Source organism: Idiotropiscis lumnitzeri, chromosome 7, assembly GCF_059441095.1.
Source record: "Idiotropiscis lumnitzeri isolate Australia: NSW breed Sydney's pygmy pipehorse chromosome 7, RoL_Ilum_1.0, whole genome shotgun sequence".
Classification (NCBI taxonomy): Eukaryota; Metazoa; Chordata; class Actinopteri; order Syngnathiformes; family Syngnathidae; genus Idiotropiscis; species Idiotropiscis lumnitzeri.
Genome location: NC_142397.1, coordinates 2,933,645 through 2,960,269, shown reverse-complemented (window position 1 = coordinate 2,960,269; position 26,625 = coordinate 2,933,645). Strand labels below are relative to the sequence as shown.

The 26,625-nt window shown below is 41.5% G+C and overlaps 1 protein-coding gene across 2 annotated transcripts in view; it reads left to right on the top strand.

The window, feature by feature from the left end:
• Positions 1–26,625, top strand: part of cntn5 (contactin 5) — an 88,747-nt gene that overhangs the window by 14,311 nt on the left and 47,811 nt on the right. For both annotated transcript variants that reach the window (XM_088300804.1, XM_088300803.1), the window contains exons 2-6: positions 6,478–6,596; positions 14,154–14,366; positions 18,306–18,429; positions 18,563–18,738; positions 25,826–25,921. In XM_088300804.1, coding sequence (XP_088156930.1) covers positions 6,542–6,596; positions 14,154–14,366; positions 18,306–18,429; positions 18,563–18,738; positions 25,826–25,921 — 664 coding nt within the window. In that variant the 5' untranslated portion in view covers positions 6,478–6,541. The remainder of the gene's footprint in view (positions 1–6,477; positions 6,597–14,153; positions 14,367–18,305; positions 18,430–18,562; positions 18,739–25,825; positions 25,922–26,625) is intronic.

Below are 26,625 nucleotides of genomic sequence, written 5' to 3'. Positions count from 1 at the left end.
TTTGGAGACAATTGAACACTTAAAAATAAAAAAGGAACATGCCGTACAAAAAATGTGTTGTTTTTTTTTACTGTGATCTGTGGGAGGTAATATAAATGTTTTTTTTTGTTTGTTTGTTTGTTTTTTTGTTTTTCAGTATCAGACACTTTTGTACAATTGGCCACGCCTGTGATCAAATAAACCCGGGCACAATGTTGCTCTTCCTGAGATGGAGGCTGATTTTCATTGGAAGGAAGCATTAAAAAAAATAATTAAAAAAAAGATGCTCCAGGGAGAGCAATTCCAAGCAATTAGTTGGAATACAACAACAACTTTCACGCCGTCGTTAACGCTCCTGTTAAGACAAAACGACTCAAAAAAAATGTTTCATTTGAAACATGTACATTTAAACTAGCCTTTACATTCCTTTTTTTAAAAATTATTATTAAACATCTAATAAATGATTCTCCTTGAACTATGAATCAAGAGAGCTAATGCATTAAATATCAAATGAAACTTGTTAATGGCGTTTTCTCGTGCGCCCTTGATAAAATATCGACATTTACTAGAACAGAACTGAGGTCCAAGTTGTCGTATTTTACACTCGATTTTTATGATTATGCATAACATGCTGTAGTTCCGAATAATTGAGAATTTTGCGCTTTTGTGGCAACAAACAAAAGTGTTCTTGCCGCACTCGTAGCGCCTCCCACTTGGCAAGAGGCCAAAATGTCGGCTGCCAGGTGAGAGTCGATCTTGACGATGTTGTTTGCTTTGCTGAGGCAGCGTGAGTTCTAAACGTCCGTCAGGGACATGTGGGGGCAGATGATGTTCTTCTGTGCTGCTTTTTTTTTACGACCCACCGTAGCCTCTCCCTCTTGGCCGCGGTACCGGGCTGTAATGCGGTATGTCGTCAGGCTCTCGAAGAACGGACCGAAGAAGGTTGGAATTCAGATTTGAGCTTCCTGACGACGCTCCGTTGTACTTTGATGAACAGAACGTGTGACTTGTGGCATTTTATCCCAAGCTTGAGGAAGGGAGTTGCGAATTTAGCCGCTTTTCCAACATTGTACGCTTCAAATTTGTTTCATGAACCAGTTGTTGTATTTTTTTGAGTCCTCTAGATGGCACTGTTGGTTTAAAAAATGGTAAGTCAGTGTGCTTTCAGTCCAATGGTGAACAGACAGTGCCATCTACTGGAGTGCAAAAATACTACAACTGGTTTTTGAAGCTTCGTTTAGCCATCGCGACTGTTGTACACTTGAGATTTTCGGGGTCCCCTGAAACCAGTTCCCCCGATCGACATGAATTTGGGTGTCTGCGTCTCCCATAAGAAGACAAACAAAAAAGTTTCTTCGATATCAAACGGCAACTCAGCCGTTTTGGTCTAAAGACGCTGTTGTGAGCCAATTCCAAAAGTTGTGCTTTGACTTAACTTCTGCCATGGAATTTAAATTAATGAGTCCCAGTTGGAAGCAAATACCCTCACTGAAATGACGATGCAAAAAAAACCCGAAGCTTTTATGCCCACGCCGTCTGATGTGGGAAGAAAATGAATGGTCATTTTTTGAAGATTCTTCAAACACGAGTGTCCGTTTGAAGCGTCTTCACCTATCTTCGGACCTTTCAAGGCGCTCGATTGGGGACGCCTGACGTGCCTCTCGTGTAATCTGCGGGTGTCATGGCAGAGACGATAATTGCCCGCGCCGCTTTCCCCTTTGGTAATTGTCTTTTGATTGAGGTCAGCGGGACAATTAAAAGCATTGAGGGGTGAAAAAGTGGCGACGAGAGAGCGCCCGGACGGCCGACGTTAGCGACAGGGATGAGCGGCGGGGATAATTGCGTGTGGGAGCGGGCCTCAAATGTCGGCTTAATGATCATATGGCCCTTTTTATTTTATTTTTTTAAGATAGCCACACTTTGCCATTTGATAGCTTCGTCGCGATGCCGCTCGGAGCAGGGACAAAATCCGCTCCCGGAATTTGATGTCGGGTGACGTAGCTTTGCATAATCGGCCAGACAGACAGACACGGAGATGTTAAATTATTCTATGGTGAGATTTCACAAGTTTTACAACAACAACGACGCTGGGTGACATCTTCATGCACTCGGACGCGGCGTGGGTGTGCATCGAATGGCGAGATTTATGAGTTGATGAATAATTGTCATGTTCTTCAGATTTTTTTTTTAATAGGATATTTTTAATTACTTCAGCCAATTATCTCAAGTTTTTTTTTTGTTTCTGTTTGATTGTCAGTGAGCGGCATCACTAAACAATATCTCAACATTTTGTGGATTGGCGAGGCAAAGGTCAATAAAAACCCATAAATATTCCAAGACATTCTGCCATTTTGTTAATTGCAACGTGAAAATTTAAAACATTAAAACTTGTTTACGCTAGCAGAGAATGAATATTACACTGGGAAAAACGATTTTTGTTGAGAAAGGTCAATCAAGTTTTTTTACCTTTAAGATCCTTGTTTTGTTAAAAATGATAATAAAAAAAAAACAGCTTAAAACAAAATAGAATTTCAAAAGAAAAAGAAAAGCCAGAACGATTCCTCTAAATTCCTACGCTGCCTGCTTTCTGTTGGCAAATATTGATCGTATTGACCTACTGGGAGCTGCACACACCTCTCACCTGACCGTCTCAAATTTGACTGCAAAAACGAGTTGCCGTGTCGCTTCAAATGAGTCCAATCGTGATCAGCTCTTCTTCCTACAATTTTTCTCGAGCTAAAAATGAAATTCTGCTTATCTGGACGGTAACATGTGGAGAAAAAAACTTCATGTGCTCAAAAAGAACTGACTGAGTTTTGAGAATGAGCATGCCGATTTTAGTTTAAATCTAACTCAACAGATTTTTTTATTTTTTTTTATGTTCTCAAATTGTTCCGCAGTGTTTCCATTTTAGTTTATAACCTTGGTTGTAAATGTGGTTTCGGGTTCAGGTTTTTTTTTTTTAATTTCTTTTTTTTTAATAATTTATAATCGAAGGATGGATGAAGGTCAAAGACAACTGCCAAATATTCGTACTGTTGGGCTTTGGCAGAGTTTTCATTCTCTTCGATCCTCGTTCGTCATCGTGAACTTTGAAACCTTTTCTTGCCCTAAACGATTCGGCTCAGTCAGGTCTGTCGCGACTCCATCGTAGCATTCTTCAGCCGAAAATAAAATGCCAGCCTCAGACTTGTGTGAATCACACGTCTTTCGGGTTCGGGTTCGGGTTTGTGACGAACAGGAGAATATGCCCCATATTCAGCAAAAATGTGCTGCGGCTTGTTGACGTTCGGTGCCGCCATTCATTTTTCAATGCCGACCGGTACGTCCAACTGACCGACTGCGAACCTTTCTTGACAAACAAAGACAAAGTTTCCCGCATGAATCGCCACATGATCTGCCCAAAACAAACATGGCTGTCAGCATGGGGCTGTCGTTTCTCACAATTCCTCAGGTCACATGAAAGCCGCGCTGGCGGGAATGTAATTCAGCGTATTCACTGGGAGGCCCATTAGACCAATCCTTGGGATTTTTTTGTTTCGTCCGAACAGGTCAGCGGTTGCAAAAAAAAAAAAAAATCGCCATTTCTAAAATGATTTGAGATGAGGAAGCTGCTTTTGACGATTCACATTATACGTACGAGTCAAGTTGTAGACGATCCTGCGTCGGTTTCTCGGAGGCCGACGGGCTCGCTAACGAGCGGAGCAGTTGTCCGATTGGCTTTGATTTATTACACAGCCACAGAGCGTCCTTCCTTCCATTTTTTTTGGGACACAACTGGATGAACCAGTTTTTTTTTTTTCCGACTGAATGGAAGGTTGAACATCGGAGAAAAGTGACGATTTGACGCCCGAAGATGTGGGCCACGTCGTCGGCTTTCTCGTGACGTCAGTTCCAGCCTGCAAATGGGCATCACTGAGCCGACATGCTCGTTTGTTTGGCCAATTGTGGGGGAAGGGAAAATAGTTTAGGCGCTACATTTTTGATTGTGTTGCTGCACCGTGTGTTCAGACTTTCCAGGATTGTTCCGGATTTGTGTGCCATGAGATATCATCAGGTGTGTCACGGGAAATTATCTAATTACACCGACCGGATTTGTCTAAAATTTATTATTTAGTTAGAGCACCAAATTTATTTTTGTTCTTCCGTCTATAGCCACGATTTAAAATGACAGTCTGAGAAATAAAATGCTCTTTCACGAGACGGCAGAACAAACGATGTCATACAACTGATAATCAGTCAAGGTTTTTTATCACATAAATGAACTTTGCTGATTTGTCACTATCCTGTGAAAAAAACACGTACGTCCAATTTGGGATTTTATTTCTTTCTTTTTTTTTTTTTTACATTTTCACGTTCATGCGATATCTGTAACGCGTAAAGCCCATTCACGTCAAATCATTTAATAAAATGGACATAAGTGGACACAGGACAGCGACAATATGAAAAGATTTTTAAAAAATGATGTATTTGCTGATCCGTTTATAACGGTCCTTTTTGTTACCGGACATGTTTCGGCGACAGTCTTTCGCCTTCTTCAGAGATTTAGATTTCTCTTCATAACGATCACAGAATAAAAATTATTCCATTCGTCATTAAGCTTAATCATCTTTTGCCATAAAAAATGTGATATAGGAGTTTAAAAAAAATTCTGAATGTATGCGTTCCAGTTGATGGAGGGTGTTTTCTGTTTCCTGGCAACTAGGTGGCAGAAAGTAGACTCGAGTTAAGACCAGGTCTAAGATGTGGTGCGGGTCGTGTAACGCGATTTTTGGTGGATTTCATTGCAGGTAGACAGATTCGGCGACAGTGTTCACGCCCACAACGGCGCAAATACGCATTTATAAGTGCGGCCCTCTACAAAAATACAGAAAGAACAATTTTTATTTTTTTGTTTTTACAAACCAGTTATCTACCCAATATTTTGTTTTGGTGTTCCACTCCTTGCGGCCAATCATACTTGATCCAGTCTGCGTTTCCAGCGAGGTCCCGCTCGCAGCAGGGTGGACAAAACAATTGCCAGCAATTCACGGGCTGCTATCTCGATCCGTGTGATTGCTATGAAAACATCCGAGGCAGAAGTAGAGCAATGCGGCACAGGGGAAAGAAAAGGCGAAGTTGGTGGAGAGGGGGTGAGGGGGGGGGGGGGGGTGGGGGGGGCTCTGAGGCCGGCTCTCTGCTTCCATAAATGATAAATGCGGGACAACTCCTGCCGGATGTGGACATGCTTCCCTCAACCCTCGGCGTTCTCTTAACGATCCCAATCACGATGCGAGGGAGGAGAGAGAGAGAGAGGTGGAGAGATACATGTGAGAGAGAGGGCACAGGAGAGAGGATACTACATGTTGCACCTAATCAGAGATAAACACGGGCTGTGACAGAGATGATTGACGAAAAAGGTCAGCGCTGTTCGGGAAACAATGCCTGATCTTTCGCCATCGTCCACGTCATGATTGCAAAATTGCCTCACGCTTTTCTACCTCGTTCAAGGTTATTGTGTCGTTGTTTTTCCGTTTCTTTTTTTGGTTTTGTGGGGTGCCAGAGGACACGAGATGTGCTTTGGCTAGTAGTTTGGTGCTTTGTGACAAAACTGATTAGCATGACATTACGTTTCAGGGCACGGGCAAATTTGGGGCGGTGGCCCACCTGAAGTGGTGGCGAGGTAAGCCTTGGAGGAGGTCCCGACTTAAATGAATAATGGATAATGTTGAAATGCCGAGGTATTCTAGCGCGAAATGGGCAGCCCGGTGTTGGAAAACTTGACATGGTGGAGTCTTGGTTATGTTGGAGGGCTGCTTTGACGACAAAGGGTGTTTGGAACCGGTCCTGGCCACGACTACATTTCAAGGCGACCAAGTAGGTAGGCGGGCGCGGTATACACGGCACATGCGATAGACCAGACAGGAGCAACTGGGTGGCACCTCCATTAAACCCCTTCCCCAATTGTACAGTCATATATTTTGTATAACCTCCAAAAAATTATTCAAAATGCGCTGAATAATTTTCCACAAAGAGAAAGGAGGAGAATATTTATTTATTTATTCCTATTTTTAATTTTTTTTAATCCACAAATTTGTATGCAGAAGTCAATTGTAGTTTTAAGTCGTAATATCACCATTCACCACTGGATGGCAGTCATGGATGACACCGGATCTTACACTGCCCTATACTACAAACGTGATTAGGCCTAATAATTTTTTTATGCGGATTTGGAATCATATGCAGGTCAAACGCAATCATTTAAAAAATTTTGGTTGAGTCGATTACTGGGGAAAAATGCACCAAATTTTTTCTTTCACTTAAAGTTGGTTTTGTGCCATCCTTGAATTTTTATGCAAGAGTACTGGGAAAAAAATGTGTGTGTGGACTTGAGATTTTTGTGCCGCACTGGATGTAAACAAAACGATGAGCAGCATTTTCCTCCTCTGATTATTTTCATTGTTAATAATGCATTTGCGTCTCAAATCGTGGAGTTAACCGCGTCGTGGTTGCGTGCAGGCGCAGCTTTGATGAAGAAGCAGAGCTGCTGACCTCCTCGCTGAAAGGACCCTCCTCAACAAGTATGGGGTCACCATGGAAACCAATTCTCCTCCTCTCTGTCATCAGTGGCCTTTCAGGTAAGAAAGCTCGCCGTCGTCCCGCCGAATAATCTCGTTTGAGGAGGAAAGCGCCGCGTGTTGATGTTTTTTTTTGTTTTAAGGCCGGCCGGGGGATTCACACGTGAAGACATGTCGTATGAAAATGCGGGTGCGGGGAGGTCTTCATGTGCGCACATTTGAGGGCTGGGAAGAAAATTGCGTTTTACACATTTACATGTATATGAAGGAAATAGAGAATTGCTGCTTAAAATAGAAGCCACGGAGTCGGATGGTTTTCTATCTTGATTGAAGTATTCGCCAGAATCGACGTCCGGATCCAAAGCAACGCGAGAGTCTCGATAAATAAGAAGACAAGTTTATTTATTTCCGCAGGATATTGAAAATAATTTGGATTGTTTCTCATTTAAGCAAGCTTAAAATTTCCTTTTTTTTTTTTTTTTAGGGTGGAGGCTGTCAAGTTGTAATCACCAAAATTAATGAACATTTGAATAATGAAAATATTTCAGAACTATTTTAATGTGCTGTGAAAATGTTCAAAATTTACATTTTATAATTTTATTTTCTCTAATTTATTGAGATATTACGTTGATCTAATTTTCTTTCAAGCATATGCGCAGTAATCCATCGACATGGTGAAAAAAAAAATAATCGTCGAATCGTCCACAAGGTTCTTGCTCTGACCTGCAGCTTTGATTTTTTTTTTTTTCTTCTTCCCCTCCGCATGTGTGCCAATAAGAAACTGGTAAAAATCAACATTGATCTCCACTAAAATGTTCAATACCATTTAAAAAATCAACCAAAGATGATTAGTTAGCGTGTGACTGAAAGATTTAGGCTCAACTACCGCATGAAAGCGAAAAAAAAAAATCAATCGTATTTTTGCCTCAAGGTAGCAAGCGATAGACATGAAACCGAATGAAGTCAACCGATTGACTTTTGTGTGTTTTGTTTTTTCTTTTTCTTATTAAAGACACGCCGGCCCCCAGACGCATTGATCCGTCTCGCTGTCGGTCACCTCTCACAACTCGGGTGAAGAAAAATGAAATCTTGGATCTTTTTTGTCAGTTTCCGATGCCCCTGCCAGAAGTAGCGCGACAGTTTCCTGATATGGGGAAGAAGTGTTCCAAGTTTTCAATAAATACGCCAGTTAAAGATTTCTCCCAGATTATCGACCACCTTAACGAAGCTTTTTAGGAAATGTGAAGAGTTCAAACGCCCAATCTTAATTTTTGTGTGATTTTATGACCTTTTTACATATTTAATCGGCATTCGGATGATGAGCTGTGTTGAAAGTAAATCTTCTCTTTCAGGAGTCCCCGCACCCGAAAAATTTGAGAACCCTCTGCCCTTTAAAATGGGAACGCGGTGCCTTTTGTGCTGCGTTTAGCACCGACAGCTGTCACAAAAGCTCAACGGGCTTCAGCGTGCCACTTCAGACGCCCCCGAGGGTGTGATTATGACTTTTATGCGCCGCGATACTTCGGACATGACGGCTCGTGTAATGGATTATTGCCCCATTGTTCTCGCGGAACATTCAAAAAGATGCCCACTTTTGAGGACGCCAGCGCCTCTCTTCTTCCCGTTTCGAATTATAATTTGACTCCCTCGCTCGGCTATCGGCTCCTTTTTTTCCATTTCTACTGATAAGCATCCAGCGGCGGTGAGGGAGGGTGCGAGGCTTTGGCGCGGCTTGCTCATGTTTAAAAAGTGGGCCGGCAAGGCAGCGACATCGGGGCCATTTTCTTCTTTCGCCCCGATGCTGATTGAACCACAGTGTCGAGTGCAGACGTGTAATTCAGCTGTCGCTCGCAGGTGTCTCCATTTCGACCAAGTGGATTCCAGGGAATATAGATGCTTTGCACTACATGGAAGGTGATGCATGAGGCCACTTTGACCGAGGGCGAAGGTGTCATTCGTCACAAATATGCTTTTGGAAAATTGATGGATTTTGATGCGCTACACATGAAATGAGTATATTGCCGTGATAGACTCTTAACTGCAGATGCACCTGCACGATCGAATGGAGTCCGATAGAAAGGCTGGATTGGAAAAAAAACTGAATATGTTTGTCAGTATCTGAAAAAAAAAAAAAATATATATATATATATATACATATATATTTATTTTTTTTAATTTATATATATATATATAGATTTCTATTATTATTATTCATTTATATATATATTTTTTTATTATTATTATTCATTTATATATATATATTTTATTATTATTCATTTAGATATATATATATTTAATTTATATAAATATATATATATATTAATATTATATATTTTATTGTATTATAAAGCATAAAAATAATCGTCCTCCGTCTCCATATCCGTCTGTTTTTTTTAGATCACTTCCATCCTTACCGTCTTCCCACGGCTCCCCCCCCAAAAAAAACCCAAAAAGTCGGCCAACTTCCGTCTTTGCTGTCTTATAGGTCTTTGCTTGTTTTGGTATTAAAAACAAATCCTTTCTGCCCGCTTCAAAGTATTTAGTTCCGGGATTTTCAAATCAAAATGAGGATGGTCGACTTTCCTCCTCTTTGTCGTCGCTCATCACTTTATTTCAGCACCGTAGGAGCGATTCAGTTTGCTCTTTGCCTCCTTGTAAGTCTTTGCTGGTGAGTTTATAAAAAAAACAAACTGTTTTTTGAGTCTTTGCTTTTTGGTTTCTTGAACTCCATGAAATGCGTTCGACTTCAGTCATGGCTGTCCACTGAGTCGTTACGTGAGGTTTTATGAAAACAAAATAAGGGCAATTATCTGTGGCATCTTGTTAATCCATATTTAAAATATGTTTCTTTTTGTTCTCTTTCCCATTTTTAAATTCTCTTGCGATTATTCTCGGCATGTGCAGCCCTACCTGCAGAAGATGGGGTCTATTTTGGGTGGCACCATCAGGGATTGGTGGCCTCCCTCCAACTGGCACGAGCGCCCTTGTACTCACAACTTGAGCCCAGGAAATAAAACCAGCTTTGGATTCTGAATTTGACATTTTTTTAGGGGGGGGGGGATTCTGTGTGCCGACGCCAGTGCTGGTTAAAAGAATGTTTTCATGAGCCACACTCCCTGCAGCCAATTAGAGAATGCTGCACACATGAAGCGAATAGTACGGCAGGTGATGCCACACTCGTCTAACGAGCACAACACTCGTTCGACATTAAAACCCTTAAAACATATCCTATTGCTTCTAATATTGCGAATAGTGTACATGAATATGCAAATATCTTTAATATGATCACCCGGGAAACAATGTTCAGCATGTGAGCCCTGCAGGCTTGCAGGCATCACATCCAATTATAGTTTGCGAAACACGGGACCAGTTTGAAGGGGAGGAGAGGCACGGAAGGAAGAAGTACGGGAGTCACGGTTGGGTTCATAATCAAGTCCTTCTGAATTCAAATATGCCGGAAAAATTGTCTGGGTGTTCCGTGAGAGTTCTTTTTTTGTCTTTTGTCTTGTGGTTGGGTTTTATTAAAACCAAGGAACGGAAGTTGACTTTTGATGGACGTTTGTCTTTTGCCGTTTTGTGAGACTTTTGAAACAAATCAATCTCTTTTCAAACTTTGTGTCATGTGATCTTTTATTTTGGGCTTATTAAAATAAAGTGGGGACAGTTGATTTGTATTTTTTTCTGTCTTGTAGTCGTTTTCTGTTGGTTTATTAAACACAAATGATGGTGATTAATTTTTTTTTAATTTTAACTAACAATTGTTTTTTTTTCATTCATAAAAAAAAAAGCAATCTACTTCCATGATTGATAACAAAGTTAGGGCCAGTGACTTTTTTTTTTTTGCCCTTGTTGTCGTGTCCCTTACTGCTAGTCAGTTTATTAAAACAAAATAGTAGCCACTACTTTCATGCTTTCTCTCATGTGGTCTTATTAGAGCAAAAAAAAAAGGACAATCTGCGCTTGTCTTCTCTGCAAATTGTCCTCTTTTCAAAATTCCCACGTGTGCGTTTTGCCCAACCTCGCAAGCCCGGCTGCAAAATAAAGCTCCGTCACTTGTTACTGGGGCAACCTTTAAGCAAGCGCGAGAATAGAGTCAAAAGATTGGAGCGGCCCGAGCAGCTGCGATGAAAATGAAAATGATTCACGGCCGGCGACTCGATGGAGGATATTTCACTGAATAAATGTACTCCAGCCTAATCAGCCTCAGTCAATAGAATCTCCCCCGTGAAGGTCTTCATTAATCTCACGCTCCGTCGACTAATCATTCTCGTCTTCTCGGGCCCCCGCCAGAGTCTCGCGTACTTACTGTACATTATTTCCATTAATTCTTTGCTCCCAAGTCTGGAGCCGCCACAAGTCGGGGCCACTGTGTGTGCCATTAGCGGCAATCTTGTCCCCGGGTTTCCCCCGACGTGCCATCTTGCTTCAGCCTCACCTCTCGCCATCGCGGCTAATTTGCATGTTAGGCGCAGTGCCTGGAGACCCTTTGGTCGGGTTTGGCTAATGCTGACCTTATAACGTGGATGCTAATCTGTGTTATATCCAGAGGTGGAAAAAGTACGCATGTGCTGCACTATTAAGAAGAAAGATAGATGGGTAGTTGTGGGGGGGGGGGGAGCTGTTTTATTGTAACTCATTTATTAACTCATGTTTGTTTAATTATTGAATGTCAGAAGCTATCAAAATATTTTCCTTAAGCTTTGCTAACTTTGCCGGTTGACTAGCAAAAAAGTAAAATGCTAAATGTGCTAATGATAACGAACCCTTTCTTTGTACTAAACAGAATTTTTGAATGCCAGAAGCTATCAAAATATTTTCCTTAAGCTTTGCTAACTTTGCCGGTTGACTAGCAAAAAAATAAAATGCTAAATGTGCTAATGATAACGAACCCTTTCTTTCAGCTAAATAGAATTATTGAATGCCAGAAGCTATCAAAATGTCGGTTTAGCTTTGCTAACCTCGCCGGTTGACTAGCAAAAAATAAAATGCTAAATGTGCGAATGATAACGAACCCTTTCTTTGTACCAAACAGAATAATTGAACGCCAGAAGCTATCAAAATATTTTCCTTGAGCTTTGCTAACATTGCCTGTTGACTACCAAAAGACAAATAAGCTAAATGTGCTAATGATAATAAACCCTTTTTTCCTGACTAAACAGAGAATTATTGAATGTCAGAAGCTATCAAAAGCTGTCGGTTTAGCTTTGCTAACCTTGCCTGTTGACTAGCAAAAAAATAAAATGCTAAATGTGCTAAAGATAACAACCCCTTTTTTATGCTAAACAGAAAAAATATTGAACGCCAGTAGTTTGTGGTTTTTACCTTTTGTCGTTGTCTGGAAAGTTTGATAATATAACAAGTTATGATTTATAAAGTTCAGGCATCATGTTTTCGAACGCAAGTTGTCAGAAAAGTAAATAATCTTGCAAATATATCTGAATAAATAACCTTTTACTTGACTTTGCACTTGATTACTCTGAGCTACTGTTTCTATGAAAATCAGGCTTATATTGTTCGTAAAGTCAGTGATAAGACCTCTCGTCAACAATGTTGCACAAATTGAATTTGGTGCGTCCTCTTATAACGCAATGAGCATTTTCTCCGGTTTGCTGCTGCTTCTGAAAGGTATGGCTCGACAGATCAACGAGGGTCATTGCTTTTATCAGATGAAGGGAACAGCCTTCACAAGAGTAAGAGAACGTGGTCTTTAATAGCCCACAAAAGAAGTTTTTTATTTTTTTTTTGCTTGAGCCCAGACTGCCATTCTTCACAAATAAAGCAAATGACCTTTTCCTACTTGGTTTATCCTGGGACACAAGACAAGTGTTTTTCTTTTTTTTTTGCGACAATAAGTGCAATCTAATCCATGCCAGACGTCAAAGCGCAAATGTAAGAGCAACTCATGAACAAATTACAAAAGGAAAGTGATGCGGTTTACCAAAGTGAAGGCAATCTGCAAACGTTTGAACTGGATTACGAATCTTTGCTTATTAAAAGAAAAACACGGTGATCTGCTTATGTCTTCATTGTCTGCATGTTTATGAAAACAATATTAGGGGCCATTGACTTCTCTCTTGTGTTTATTTAAACAAAGGAATATATATATATATATATATATATATATATATATATATATATAATCATAGCTATGGGGCAAAAAAAAATCTTTCTTTGTTTAAAAATGTTCTCTTTGTTCTGGTCAGAACCGGAGCTGCGGTGTTCTAATTGAGCTGCAGCTGTTTGATGCTCTTTTGAGGGAATCCAGTGTGAAGTATTTTCAAACAAATATATAAAAATATTCTGCCTGTCATTTGAATCTTTATTTTTGTTCAGGAACCAAAAAGGATCGTCCGATTAATCAGTTATGGGAATTGTATACTGCCAAATATTGGCATCTGCATTGTATAATTCATATCAGTCGGGTCCACATTTATTGGTGTAAATAAAACCGTTTTATCATGTCCGTGTGTTGTCTCTTCAGTGTAATACATGTAAGGCAGTAATCACATGCTCTGTTTTGTTCTTAGCTGACGCCTCCCTGAGGGTTCTCAGATTACTTTCTTGGGTTGTGTTGCGTTCTAATCACATCCCGCTCAACCTCCTTCCATAACTCTCACTGCGCCCTGACTCTGAGCCTTTCCCATTTGTCTGGCAGCGTCGGATGTTCTGCCGCTCATCAACACCATCTGTGACTTTTCAGCTCGTCTTTGAGCCGCATTAAACGCCGGCTTCAGTCGTTGCGCCATTTGTTTTTCCACTCGTATTTATAGTGAGGAAAAACAACACATTTGGCACACCGCCACTTGGGAACGAATTGAACTGCAGTCAAGGAACCGGTGTTGAAAGGTGTCAATTGTATAAAACGTGTTGCTTACCATGATGTTCCATTTGATGATAATGATACTTGAGGGTGGTGAACACAAAAGATTGTTTTGACCTGAAAGCTCCACGTTAACGATGAAAGGTAGAGGGGAGAAGTCCAAACTACCCGTGAGATTGTAGAAAATGATGGGAAAACCTTTTAAGCATCTTTTCATCCATTTATTCCAAGGGAGTGTTTTGCATTATTTTATTCAACGGTTGTCTTGTTTCGTACCTCATATTGCGATATCATAATAATAATAATGCCTTTATTAGTCCCACAATGGGGAAATTCGAGATTCGAACCCAGGCCTCCTGGGGAGACTGGGTCCGGAACGCGGCGCCTTAGACCACTCGGCCATCCTGGCAGTCATGATTTCATTGTTTCAGTTTTTGAAATTGAATGCTAATAGTTCATTTTTATTTGAAGCTAATATATTTATTTGTATATGACGCATTTCAACCCTCTAAAGCCAAACTTCCAGAGTTTAAGGTTTATGAATAAGGCCGGAGGGTTGAGGCCGGAACGTACCGAGATCACGGCAGGAGGGCGGGGGACTGACCGGGGTCAAGTGCCCAGCTCCGCAAACTGCCTGTGGTACAGTTTTTCATGAAGAATATTAGCTAATGGGGTGGGATTTACGGCATATTAACGCGTTAATTCTAACTTGCGCGGAAAGTCGAATTATGTCGCCACTGTAGAAACGGAAGTCGTTCGTAACCAGAGGACGTATTTCTTTTTGTTCCTTGTCGCAGACTTCGCTGCAGCGGTGGCGGCGCGGCCCATCTCGTATGCCGCCGTGCTACGAATGAAAGCGGACAGCTCGTCGGCGCTGCTCAACCTCCGTGGACGAAACCGGCAGCAGCGCGGCGGCGGGCTAGCGGTGCCGCCCGACTGGCCCGTCTTCGCCAGTCACCCGCATCCGGCCCTCAGCCTTCTCGGCTCTCCGGAGGACTACAGAAGTGAAGGTATGGCACCTGTGGTCATTGGAATTATTTTTTCTTTCAAGTCAATTTACAGTGTGCGCCATTAATAGCTTAAAATATGGTCCATTATGATCCTAGTGAAAATAAAAAGTTAGTCCGCATCGCTGCTTCGGCATGCCTGCAGTAAAAATACTCTACTGTCATTCACTAAACACGTAGAATCTCAAGAAAAGACATTGTAATGACAAAATGTATTACAATTAAAGACTATATGAAAAGCTTACGTATGTTTTAATATAAATTCCACCCCCTCTCACTGTAACTTTTTTAAGGGGCAATAATCATTACAACATTACGTGACTAATTATAGCAAATAGCCAACAATATAGCGCTTATGTGCTCCGAACGGTTTGTGGGCAATGCCAGCGGGCTAATGTGGCTAACAGACACACGAGGCCAAAGCAGAAAACATGCACTTAATTTTCCTCATGAAACCAGTTTTGAGAAGAACATCAACATGTTGGACTGCTCGACTGCACCGGAATCAGGATATGAAATGTCAGCTGTTGACGTTCTTTCACATTAGCCAGTGCGTGCGTGGAGCGATGGCGACATTCGTGGCGATCAGCAGACTGGCTAAGATTGGGCTTGTGTTGACTATATTTTATTATTGTTTTTTTTGAAAGAGCACCGGCAGCTGTTTCGATCCTCCCTCTAACTTTACCACCTGTTGTGAATTACAATTCATTGTAACTAGCAGTGAACCAGCTAACGATTCTTACTTTACAGTTGTCTAACTTAAGCTAATTGTTCTTGCACTTGAGCTCAAGTGTGAAACGATCCCCAACTTTGGACATTGTCTTACTCGTTCGTTTTACAACATAGTGACAATTGCTAGCTAGCGCAATCGAGAAGTTCTCATTTTCATCTCCAATCCCTCCGAGTTGGCACCCTCTTTTCTCTAGCTTCACGGGCTGGCCGCCAAGATCTGGATTTTGAATCCCACTCATCCGTCATGGACGGCGTTCGGGCTGGAGCCTTCTCAGTGGCGCCGCTTGTCACCGCGACAACCGCCCATATGACGGATATCTTTGTCAGGGGCCGGAAGCACTCTGTCATAAATCTCCCCGTCTGCCATAGTAAATCATTTCGAGCGGCTCTAATGACACATCGATCCGTTAATGCCGAATTAATGGCATCATACTCATTGTGTCTGGAGTGCTTAATTAACGGAAATGTCAAGTGTCTGCATAAAAGCAGACGGAAGTGGCCGATAACGTCCTCTCCTCGTGTTATTGTCCCCGTGTTTTTTTTTTTCCGACATGCCGTCATGTAGCTTTTAAACACGTCTGGTGATTTTCGAGTTGCTTGAGTGACAGACGGCCTTGACGTTCAATTTGAAATGAGCCACGTCTTCTAATGAGTCCACTTAACGTGTCGGGAGGTTCAGTAGTGCACCGGAACGGCAAGACGTAGTTTAGGGGTCCACAAAATTCATTTTTATTAAATCCTTCGGAGTGTAATATGATCTATGACCACGCCTGCAATGCAATAGAGCTGAACGATTTTGAAACGATAAATATATCTATATCTCAGCGCAAATGGAGTGTCTGGTTGATTGATTTTAATTTTAGATGTAAATCTCTGAAGCACAAAAAAAAAAAAAGGACGATGGGAATGTTATTGTATTCCTTTGTGTTTGCTTCAAGGGTTTGTTATCAGCAGTAAATACCTGTCAGGGTGCCACTATTTGCAGGACCAAATGAAAAAAAAAAAACCTCGTCTGTTTTCTGTTGATTCTGCAAACAGATCATTGAAAAGGGAGAAAAGAAAAAAAAATCAGACATTTGTTTTTTTAAATACAAATACGCTCCCTCGCCTCTCTCAAGTGGCTGCTTCGTCACCGGATGCTCTTATTCTAGCGTTCGTGCTTTAATGCTGAATGTGAATTGCGCCCGGAATGGGAAAACTAAACATTTTATGCATCTCGAGGGCCAAATAGAAGGGTGCGGAAGCATATATTCAGCTAGATACTGTATGTAGCCACGCGAGAAGAAGAAGAAGAAGAAATGGTGGCGCTAGTTAGAATACCTCAAGCGTCTTCCATTTTCTTACAGTTCAAATCCATTTGTGCTGCCGACAATCATCTCCTGCAAGGAAAGCTGTTGGCAATTGGTAGACCAGTCAGAAGGAATATGTGCTTTTCGTGCTTTCGGCTCCGTTATTTCTCTCCTCGTCTATTGAGTCGGATCAATCAAAAATCAACAAGATTTGTCAGCGTCTGAAAAGTTGCAAGAATAGTCTTTCGAATGAAGCCACGTTGCAGTTCCGGAACCGGAACTGACTTCCATTTCAAACATAGTTTCATGAAACAACAGCGGTGAAAAGAGCACAGATGATTGATCAAGGGGATGAAACTCAAAACAAGCAAGCTCATGTTGATTTGTTGTTTAGCAAATTTCTTCCGGTGGTCTTGTCAAGCCAGCATGAGTGAACTTGGCCTGACTTAGTCGCGTTTTGGCCCCGGGCCAGCGGGCAACTGCTAATGTCGGACACTGTTAGGCCCCAAAAACAATTTTTGCTACAGCATCCAATCAAACAGCCGTCAAGATCCATGGAATTTTTTTTAAAATACAATTTTAATTAACTACGACTCGCGCCACCACCACTTGTGTTACCACCACGGCTTAATACTTTCACCACAAGCGGCAACACTTTTCCTGCTGTGTATTAGCAATTAGCATTACCGCTAATACTCTTACAAGCACAATTACCACCATGGTTGCTAACACCGAGACCACGCCCACCGCTCCCGCTACCGCTACGATAACTACTACTGCAACTACGACTGCCACGACCTCCTCTATTATCACTATTGCTTGCCCGCTGGTGTGTGCGTTTACAAAAGAAACACACATTTTGGTCCAGGGCTAAGCAATTTATCAAAACAATGATTTTAATTGTGGCTTCTCTCAATCATTCCTAATGGAAGAAAAATGCTGAATGTGTCGCACCGTGTGGTATGTTTGAAGGTTTCCAGCATTTTGAAAGTACTCAGAATGTAGCGCATTATTTAGCCTAGCAAGAGTATGACTTTGTGATTCCGCTGTTGCTGAGCAAGTTTTAAACTGTTTAATGACAACTTCAGTTGGAGTTGACTATGAAGCTAAACATACACATTGTAGATTTAATTACAAGATATTCCGTTTTAAAAAAAAAATCACTCGTGCTAAGGCTAAGGTCAATGTAAAATCCCATTGACATGCTAATGGGAAAGTAGCATCGACTTCCGGGGGTGATATTCCTTCAAATTACAAATATTCACACACAAATACTGTAGGAACACATTCTTAAATGTAATATAACAATACTCAAAAGTACGTATTGTTCCCAATCTTTGAAAAATGGCCTTATATTAAAAGAGCTCAATGTAACATTCTTCTTCTAACCTTAACCCAAGTGTGTACGTCATACTTTTGTGGCACCACACTGCCCCTGTGAGGCCAAGGCGTGCCCAGCAGGAACAGCCGATATTTATATATTTTTTTGTTATTGCTATTATTTTTCTCGATTTAACTATTTAACTTTAATCATTTATTTTCTGGTTTTAGTTTTAAAATCGGTGAACAATCATTGTTATTAATCAGGATTTAATATCAATCAAAAATAACGTCTAATTTGGTCCAAGTGATGCGTCAACGATACCGCAGGATGCTAATTCCTTTGAACAATATTTATCGACCAGACTTTCTATTTGGACCGCCCCGAATTGCTCCTGTGGGTTATAAGAAGCCGCTTTCCATTGTGATTCCTTCGCAGCTTGCATGTTTGCTTTTATAGAGTCTTGATTTGAAGACGCGCCCGAGCCACGGGAACAACCTCAAGTAAACAAATTCCACAAGCCAGTGGACCTCCTGCAGTGATAATGGCGATTATCCTCCCTTTCTCTCCCGCTCACGCCCGTCCGTCTCTTTTGTGCAGAGAGCGAAGAGTTCGGGCCTGTTTTCCTCCATGAACCGGACGACGTGATTTTCCCATTGGACGGCGGCGACAACAAAGTGGTGCTGCACTGCGAGGCGCGAGGGAACCCGTCGCCCACGTACAGGTAATTGCGCCTCTGCCCGTGATGTTTGCTGCCTCATTCTTGTCGGAACGTGCACCGCTGATTTGGCAGAAAGCACCTCGAACAAACAAACACAATCACCTCACAAACTACTTCCTGTGCGCTTTCCACTCAGCTGGTACGTCAACAGCACCCAAGTGGACACCAGGGCGCACCTCCGCTACAGGCTTGCAGAGGGCAATTTGATCATCGCCAACGCGAGCGAGAGCGCCGATTTCGGGACGTACCAGTGCCGCGCCGAAAACGCGTTTGGCACCGTCCTGAGCCGGGATGCTCATCTACAGTTTGCATGTGAGTAGACTTGTATTATTGCTGCATGCTATTGGTAGACGTGCATTTCACATCTCAGCCTTCAGTGAAGTCCTACTTAGTCCGACTTGAATAAATCCCCGCTCATATTACCTTCATTTCTGACAACCAGGCTAGCTTCTCTTGAAAGGTCCGCCTTAAAAATGGCCTCGCAAGTGTATCTGCGATGAAATCCTCCCTTTTCTCTCTTTGGACCATTGTGGGTTAAAACAACGCAAATTTTTTAATTTTTATTTTTCCAACGATTGTCTGTTGTGGATTTGTGCTGGCCTCTCAGAAGTGAGTATCGAATCGCAAGACGCGTTCATCACCTTCAACGTGAGGCCTGCGAGAAGGCGTTACTGTCACCAAGTCGTGATCTGATTGGCTATCGCAACTGTCTATCAACTCTAAGAGCCGTGCTCACTCACACCACACGGACGGCCGCGCTTTTGACTCTGAAGGTCTTGGGCAAATAGTACGTGCCACCGGTGCTATGAAATCTGCCCGGCAACACAAGCTAGTTAAATTCTGATTGGATAAAAAACTCTCACCTAAAAATACAACACTGAGATATAATATGTAGTACAATGACAATAAAGGGATTTCTAATTCTAATTCTAATTCTAAACTAGCAGAGAGGGCTTTGAAGGCCTTGACCGCCCACCACCGATTGTTCGAATAGGCTTCTTTGGCACACATGATTCGATATTGTGACTTTAGCGCTATTCGTTTACCACTTTGACCTTTTCACAGTTCACGTGAGTTAAGACCAAGTTTGGTTCATCGACTGACATGAAATGTTTTGGTTAGGCCAATCCCATGTGTGGGCGTGGCTACGACAGTAAATGCAATGACCTTTCACATCTGTGTGCCTCAGAAGGCTCCACCGGTATTTTCTGTCGTTAAAACATCATCAGGCAGTCTTGTGGTCGTTAGTGTTATTATAGAAGGAAAACATTGAGCAGAAGTTCAAACGCATCTTTTTTTTTTTTTTACTACCATGGGCAGCCATTTCTGCAACTCTCGGGAGACCTTTAAGAAAATACACACAGTGTTTATTGCAACACCGGTTAGCTGTTAAAGATGTTTGGATGAGAAAGTTATTTATTTTTTTTTTTGGCAGCAGAAGCACATTTTTGTTTTGGATATGTTATCATGACAAGATGTCCACTTTTTGCATATTTTTTTTTCCTCGTGGGGGGGCTTCAGAAAGCCTCTGGACGTGATTGTAAAAATCATCCATATCATTATTTTTGGCTTTTCAGCTCTGATGTGGACAGTGACAATGATGATTAATTCATCAATCAAGAAAATAGGTGCATGGCTGTTTCCTCAATATTACAATTCTGATTTGTCCAAGATCCTTTTTCTGTGTATTTTTTTTTTTTTAAAACACAAGCTAATAACTAAAACTGTATTGCAATAAAAAATATCAGATTTATAACACGCAATCTTTTGGTAACTTAAATTTTCTACTGATTGATAAATTCATTGCATTCAAATGGTGCAAAAGAGACAAAAATGGAAGGGACTGCAGTTGGAGTTTGGGGGGGGGGCTGTTGGATCATTAGCTACAATGTTTTTATGCTTTCTTGGAGGAAGTCGACTCGCGCTATTGACAGGATGTTCCCTTCATTGCCACGTTGAGGTGGTCAATGAACTCCCCCTCCTCCACTAATTTGCGGACCTCCAATACAATATCACAGCCTCGGCCCAGCAGAAAGAGAAGAAAGTCCGGTGTTGGTTTTTTACGAGCAAAGACCATAATGGCCTCATTGGTGAGCCTATAGGGAGGAAGAAAGTTCACAGTCTGGTGTGTTCTGCTTGCGGGAGGAGAGAGCGAGGAAACAAATGGCTCAATTAGCCTGGAACTATGTGCACAGAGGGTGGAAAGATAAAAAAAAAAGGGGGAAGTGCGGTCTTTTCTTAAAAAGCTAGTTCTTCTTCAGGCCAAAAAAGCTTTTGGGATTTTCATCGGCCGATATAGTTTTTTCGGTGCACTGTGCAGAAATGCCATCACATTTGAGGCATTCTGGAATGGATGCATGCAAAGCGCTTTATTGACTCTTTTCCTCTCATATGTGCGGACAGGCTAGTTGTACAATAACTTGTTCTAAAGTTGCAGTTTCACAGTAAAGGCCAACCTTTGATGCACTGCCTCGTTTTTGTCAAAATGCCCGCTGCGGATTTGCAGATACGGGCGCAAGCAAACACACGGATGATACTGCGGACTTCAATTTAAGACGAGATTTGTCATCTCACACCGTAACTGTTGTCCGTTGAGGTCTCCTGCTTTGCTCTCGTCACAACGTGCACTGTTGAGTTTCCAGGAAATGTTCCACAACTCATCTTACAAAATTGCTCAGTTAGCTAAATCCAAAGCGCTGCCATCTAACCAACTCCCTTCAATTAGCAGATTATTCATGTTTTGGTTGAATCTTTTTTGTTTGTACAAAGGTTGGCTACAAGAGTTTGCCCCCCCCCCCCAAAAAAAAAGCCCAACAAACATTATTTTGGAAAAAAGTAGCAGAATCCATTTCCAATTCTTCAGCCGTACAAGAGAATCTTAGGTCGTGCGTGACTTGCTCAGAAGGAAAAACCACGCCGCTTGGATGCGGGTGACGCCGGGTCGAGTCTAGCTGGCAGAATTTTTGCTGGGTCAGGTAAAGGCTGCGCAACGCCTCACAAGTGACGGCTCACCGGCCAAGCGGCGGCGGAGCGCAGCAGCCGGAGGGCACTCGGAACGCTTCAGTCACGCCGCCTGCAAAAAGATGTTCCACTCGCAGCCTTTTTTTTGGTGGTGTCGGAGCTCCCAGTCGGGCTGCTGCTTTGAAAGTGTTCGCCCACACCTTCCCTCCGGGTGTGGGGCGTAGGTATCGCTCAATGTGTTTGTTTTTTTAGGACCAATGTATAGAAAGCATTCAAATCAAGAGTAGAGGGAAGTCAACTTTACTTGGCTGATAGTGAACATTTATTTTGAAACCAGACTTTAAAAAAAAAAAAGTTTACCATCAAACTAACCATTAAACCTAAAACAGACTGACACCTTCTGTTACTTAAAACAACCGTAAAACGTTGCCTTGAAGTTGCTAGCTTAATGCTAAAATGTAGCATAGGAAAAAAATCTGTTAAGTTACATTAGAATTGGCAAATTGCAGTCAGTTATTTTCTAGCCTCTCAAGTTTTTTTTTTCTCACTGCTTACCAGATAAGCAAAATTCAATTGGTGAGAGGTGTGTGCGGTTCCCAATAGGTCAGTACAATATCTGCAAAGAGAAAACAAGCATATTGGGGATTGATTGGATTAGTGCTAGCGTTTTTTTCTTAACCTTTTTGAGCATAGCATTATAAATTCCTTTTTATGTAGATTTTTTTGTTTAAAGCTTGCATCTTCGTGTATTATTTACTTACAAACACATTTGTCTCATATCTTTGAAGAAAATGGGGATCCTATAGCTCAAAAACTTGACATGATCGAGAAAAAGTCACCCAAAAATGTGTTTAAAAAAAAAAAAGCTATCAGACCTAACGCAACATTTCCCATTTGCCATAGACGGGCTAACACATAACAGCAATATAGGGAGCAGATATCTAAACAAAAACAAATAGACAATATAAGTTACTGCAGCACTTCCAATAATTGTGAAACGTGTATTCGTCTGTCAGCATGACTGTATTATACTGCCCCCCAGTGGCCACGTCACGCACACCAGAAGGCGCTGCAATGATTTCATTATTGCGTACTAACAGTTTGCTTTCCATAACGTTTGCAATATTACTCACAGCCATTTTTATTAACCCAAAACAAAACTTCGATTGCATTCCTGACTGAAAATATTTTTTTGCAATATTATGAACACGTGTTTGTAAATATATTTCAAAGTTGAATGCTGACTGGTTCGGTTCCCTAATAAGGTCACTTTTTTTTTTTCCAAGGGAAAAAAAGGTACAAGTGGTGATTAGATCGGAGCGACGGGAGCCCCAATCCACTCAGGAATGCTCCATCAGTTAGAAATGGCGCTTACGTTGATGCGTCCTGATTGAAGCCCGCCGAAGCTAATTAGCATCAAGCACCTGCTGCCGTTTGCCGCAGGTTGCGTCACGGCGTTTTGAAACATTCATGCAGACATATGTTGACTTGTAATGTCGGACGACTCCTTAACGACCGCGCCATCGTTGCTGCATTATTTAAAAAAAAAAGTCATGAATATTGATTGGTTAAGAACTAGGTTTTTTTTTTGCCTGTTTCAGATGCAGCGTGTCACACAGTGGAGCGACTGTCACTCCAGAGTATTTTTTTGATTGATTATTCTATCGAGTATCTCATCGTTTAATCGGATCAAAATGTAGTTTGTGTTCAAATAATCAATTGACGATGTTTTTGGCATTGTTGAAATGTCTTATTTTGATTAAATAAAATAAGAATAAAATCTGAGGCTAAACAAAGGCCCTAAATGATGAATTGATTATCAACATAGTTGTTGAATAATTTTTACTTTTCTAATTTCATTACATTTCTACGTTTTAAATGTGATTTTACGCAAAAAAAAAAAAAAAAAGCCATGCTGGAACATTTTGAGTTCTATGTCATCTGGCTAGCAGCCAATCACAGGGCAGCCTTGGGTCACATGATTGTTTGAGGGCTTATATAGCAGAAAATAACCAAAATATGGTTTCCATGTCATAAAAACTGAACTTCCGTTTCAATTTTTGAATTGAATTGCTGAATAAATGAAGTTTTGAAATTCACCGAGATGCTCGTCCAACGACTCCAAAGCCACCACTTTGCTGCAAGTCTCCGTTTTCTCACTTCTCCTTTCAGATACCTTGAATAATTCTGCCGTCTTGTTGCTGACGCAGGTTTTTGATTTTGAAGCGGAAATCCGAATGGTGGCAAGCGACGTCCGTCTCGTGCTTTCCTCACACTATCTTTATCACGTCAATTTCACACCGCTCATTAACGCTCCTTACAAAGCGTCTTTATGCAAACTAACACCAACCGGCTTTGCCGAGGCCTGAATACCAAAATTGCATCCGCCGCAGATGTTTCCCAGCAAATCCCATTGCGGTGATTGGATATTTCAACCTACAATGCGTCTGCTTTGGAAGGACTTGTTATCATGCTTCACCAGTGGGAGACTCGGTCCCATTCAATATTCATTAAATTAGGACCGGACCTTCTCCACAGCATGTGGGCTATTTATAGCCGCGTGCATCCCATCTGCTCTTGCAAGTGCAGCAGTTGTGTTGTCGCCTTGTAATTACCGTGCTTGTACAATCTAACATACTGTTGATCACGCCGCCACGGCTTCTTGTTTTTTTTTTTTTTATTTACTAGCTGATGCACGCTCACCTTTATGATTGGAAGACGACCTTATTCCGGTCTTATCGCCACCTAGTTAGTCCATTAAAGCCCCGATGAGCAATAAGCAGGGGATTTATGCATGGCTTTACAAGACGGGCAGAGTTGACAGTCGCTCATCAATCAAGCGTGACCGCGGCGGGCGGGTCGTTAGCGCCTCTGATCGATACTCGTCGCATGGAGCAAATGAGGCATGATTACGGGGGATCAAGCATCTCGAGGGCGGAGACGGCAAGCCGCCCGGATGAGCGGCAAGAAGCCAAATGTGGAGTTTAGCCCAATGTTGAGAAATCAATGGGAGGTAAAGAGGTTTGCATCAGCCGGCAGACGGCTGAAGGCCTCACGTCCGTTGATTCCGAGGCACCTTGGAGGTTTGCGGCGCCGCAAGGACAAGCTCGGGGATACGACACCGATGACGTTATTGTGTGCTTAGCGCTACGTTTTCACGTTTTAGCAAATAATCGAGACTGGCGGCTGCATTTGAATATGTTGTCGATATTTTTCAAGGTGAATCCTCGACGGGATCGTTAAACCGCGGTGCCATGCTCTGCCTGCGTTGTCAAACTCATTTTAGCTCAGGAGCCACATGGAGGAAAATCTATTACGGAGTGGGTCGGACCAATTAAATCATGATCTATAACATAAAATAATTGGCGTCAATATCAAGCAGATGATCCCAATTTGCGTGATGTCGTAGTTGAATGTGTTTATTTATTTTATTTACGTCATACTTTGTTTTTTTTTTTTAATTAAAATTAAACCCTCTTGTGGGCCTGATTTGGCCCGCGGGCCGTATGTTTGACACACCTGCGTGAGAGGGTTTTGGCCCCCCAGATTTTTTTTAAAAATATGTATGCTGATGTTTCCCAACCTTTTAGCAGCCGAGATTTGAAAAAACAAATGTCACAATAAAATAAATTTGTGTGCCCCTCGCCAGCTAATTGAAAAGCATTTCATTGTTCTGCCTCTCACGACATGTCAAACGCATAGAAAGGCGAAGAAAGTTGCGCATATTATTTTCGGTAAATAGTTTTTATGTGGGCGAATTCCTCTGCAATTTGCCAACATTGCCAATTTTCACGTGTCTTACTTTTCACGTGTTCTGTCATGACATAGACCACCTAATTTGATGTTGATTGGTTCAACTGAAATCTGGGGCTGATTTCTTTCGAACGGGGCCGCGACTGAGTGAATTTTGGTCGGTTGTTTAAGTGCCAATAAAACAAAACAACCATTTGCACCGAGATACGTGAACTTGTCAAAATTGGTGAATTTTCATCCGTGTTGAGGCCACACAAAATGTCTCGGAATCAGGCTTGAAAGTGTGAGCGTTGAGCTGTTATTGAGGGGGAAAAAAAGTGATTTGAAAGTGAGAGCGCAAATTTGGGAGCAAATTAGCCTGCTGGCACCGATGGATCGAAAACGGGGGGCACCAACTTTTTTGGAGGCTGACAGCTACTTCTTGGCTGCTGATTCGTGTGAAGGCCTTCATTAAAGATAGAACAAATTGACTCAAATTACGTTTAATCGTGCTGTTATTAGGGCTGCGGGTGTTTTGGCTACGTACAACATTCCAAAAATGAACTGAAAACTCGCAGTTGTCCTTCATCTTCCGGGAGTGATTGTCAAATTTGTATCCCACTTCAACAGGCTCGCTCGATAGATGGACCAACATCACATTTGACAACGTTGTTGTTCATAATGTTCTGTGTGCATTGTGTTGCAGACATCGGAGAGTTCAGCGCAAAGACCCGGGGTGGCGTCTCGGTGCGTGAAGGCCAAGGTGTCGTGCTCATGTGCACGCCGCCGCCGCATTCTCCAGGTGAGGCAAAACGTCATCCTAGGCTGTGACTCGTCCTAATGCAGTCGTTAATATTTTATACTTATATACAAAGTACGGTAGGCCCGTAATTTCCCACGGATAATACGCACCCCTTATATATCACGCCCGCCCTAAAAAACATTGATGTTCATTTCAAGCCATGCTACAGCGCATTTTATATATATATATATATATATATATGTGTATATTTATTATTATCATTATTATTATTTATTATTATCATTATTATTTGTTATTATTATCATTATTATTATAATTTATTATTAGTATTTATTATTAGTATTTATTTTTATTATTATTATTTATTATTATTATTATTAAAATTTATTTTTTATTATTTTATTATTATTATTATTTATTTTATTATTTTTTATTATTTATTTATTTATTTTTTATATATCAAAAGTCCCTTCTCAGTCTTGTTTTTTGTTGTTTCCTTTTACTAAAAGTACATTTTTCCCCTTTTTGCTTGAAAACATTTTTTAGATGCTTTTGATGCTGTTTACTAAAGAACAGAGAGAACGAAAACCTTTGTGACTTTGATCGCAAAACGCTGAAATGGCTCACATTTCAAAATTGCTTAATCCAGTATAATTTAAATCCAGTTTTGGAGCGTACAAGTTCCCCTTTTTGCGCGGCTCAGGCTCCCTGGCAGCGGGCTATCCAAGCATGCAGCAGAACAC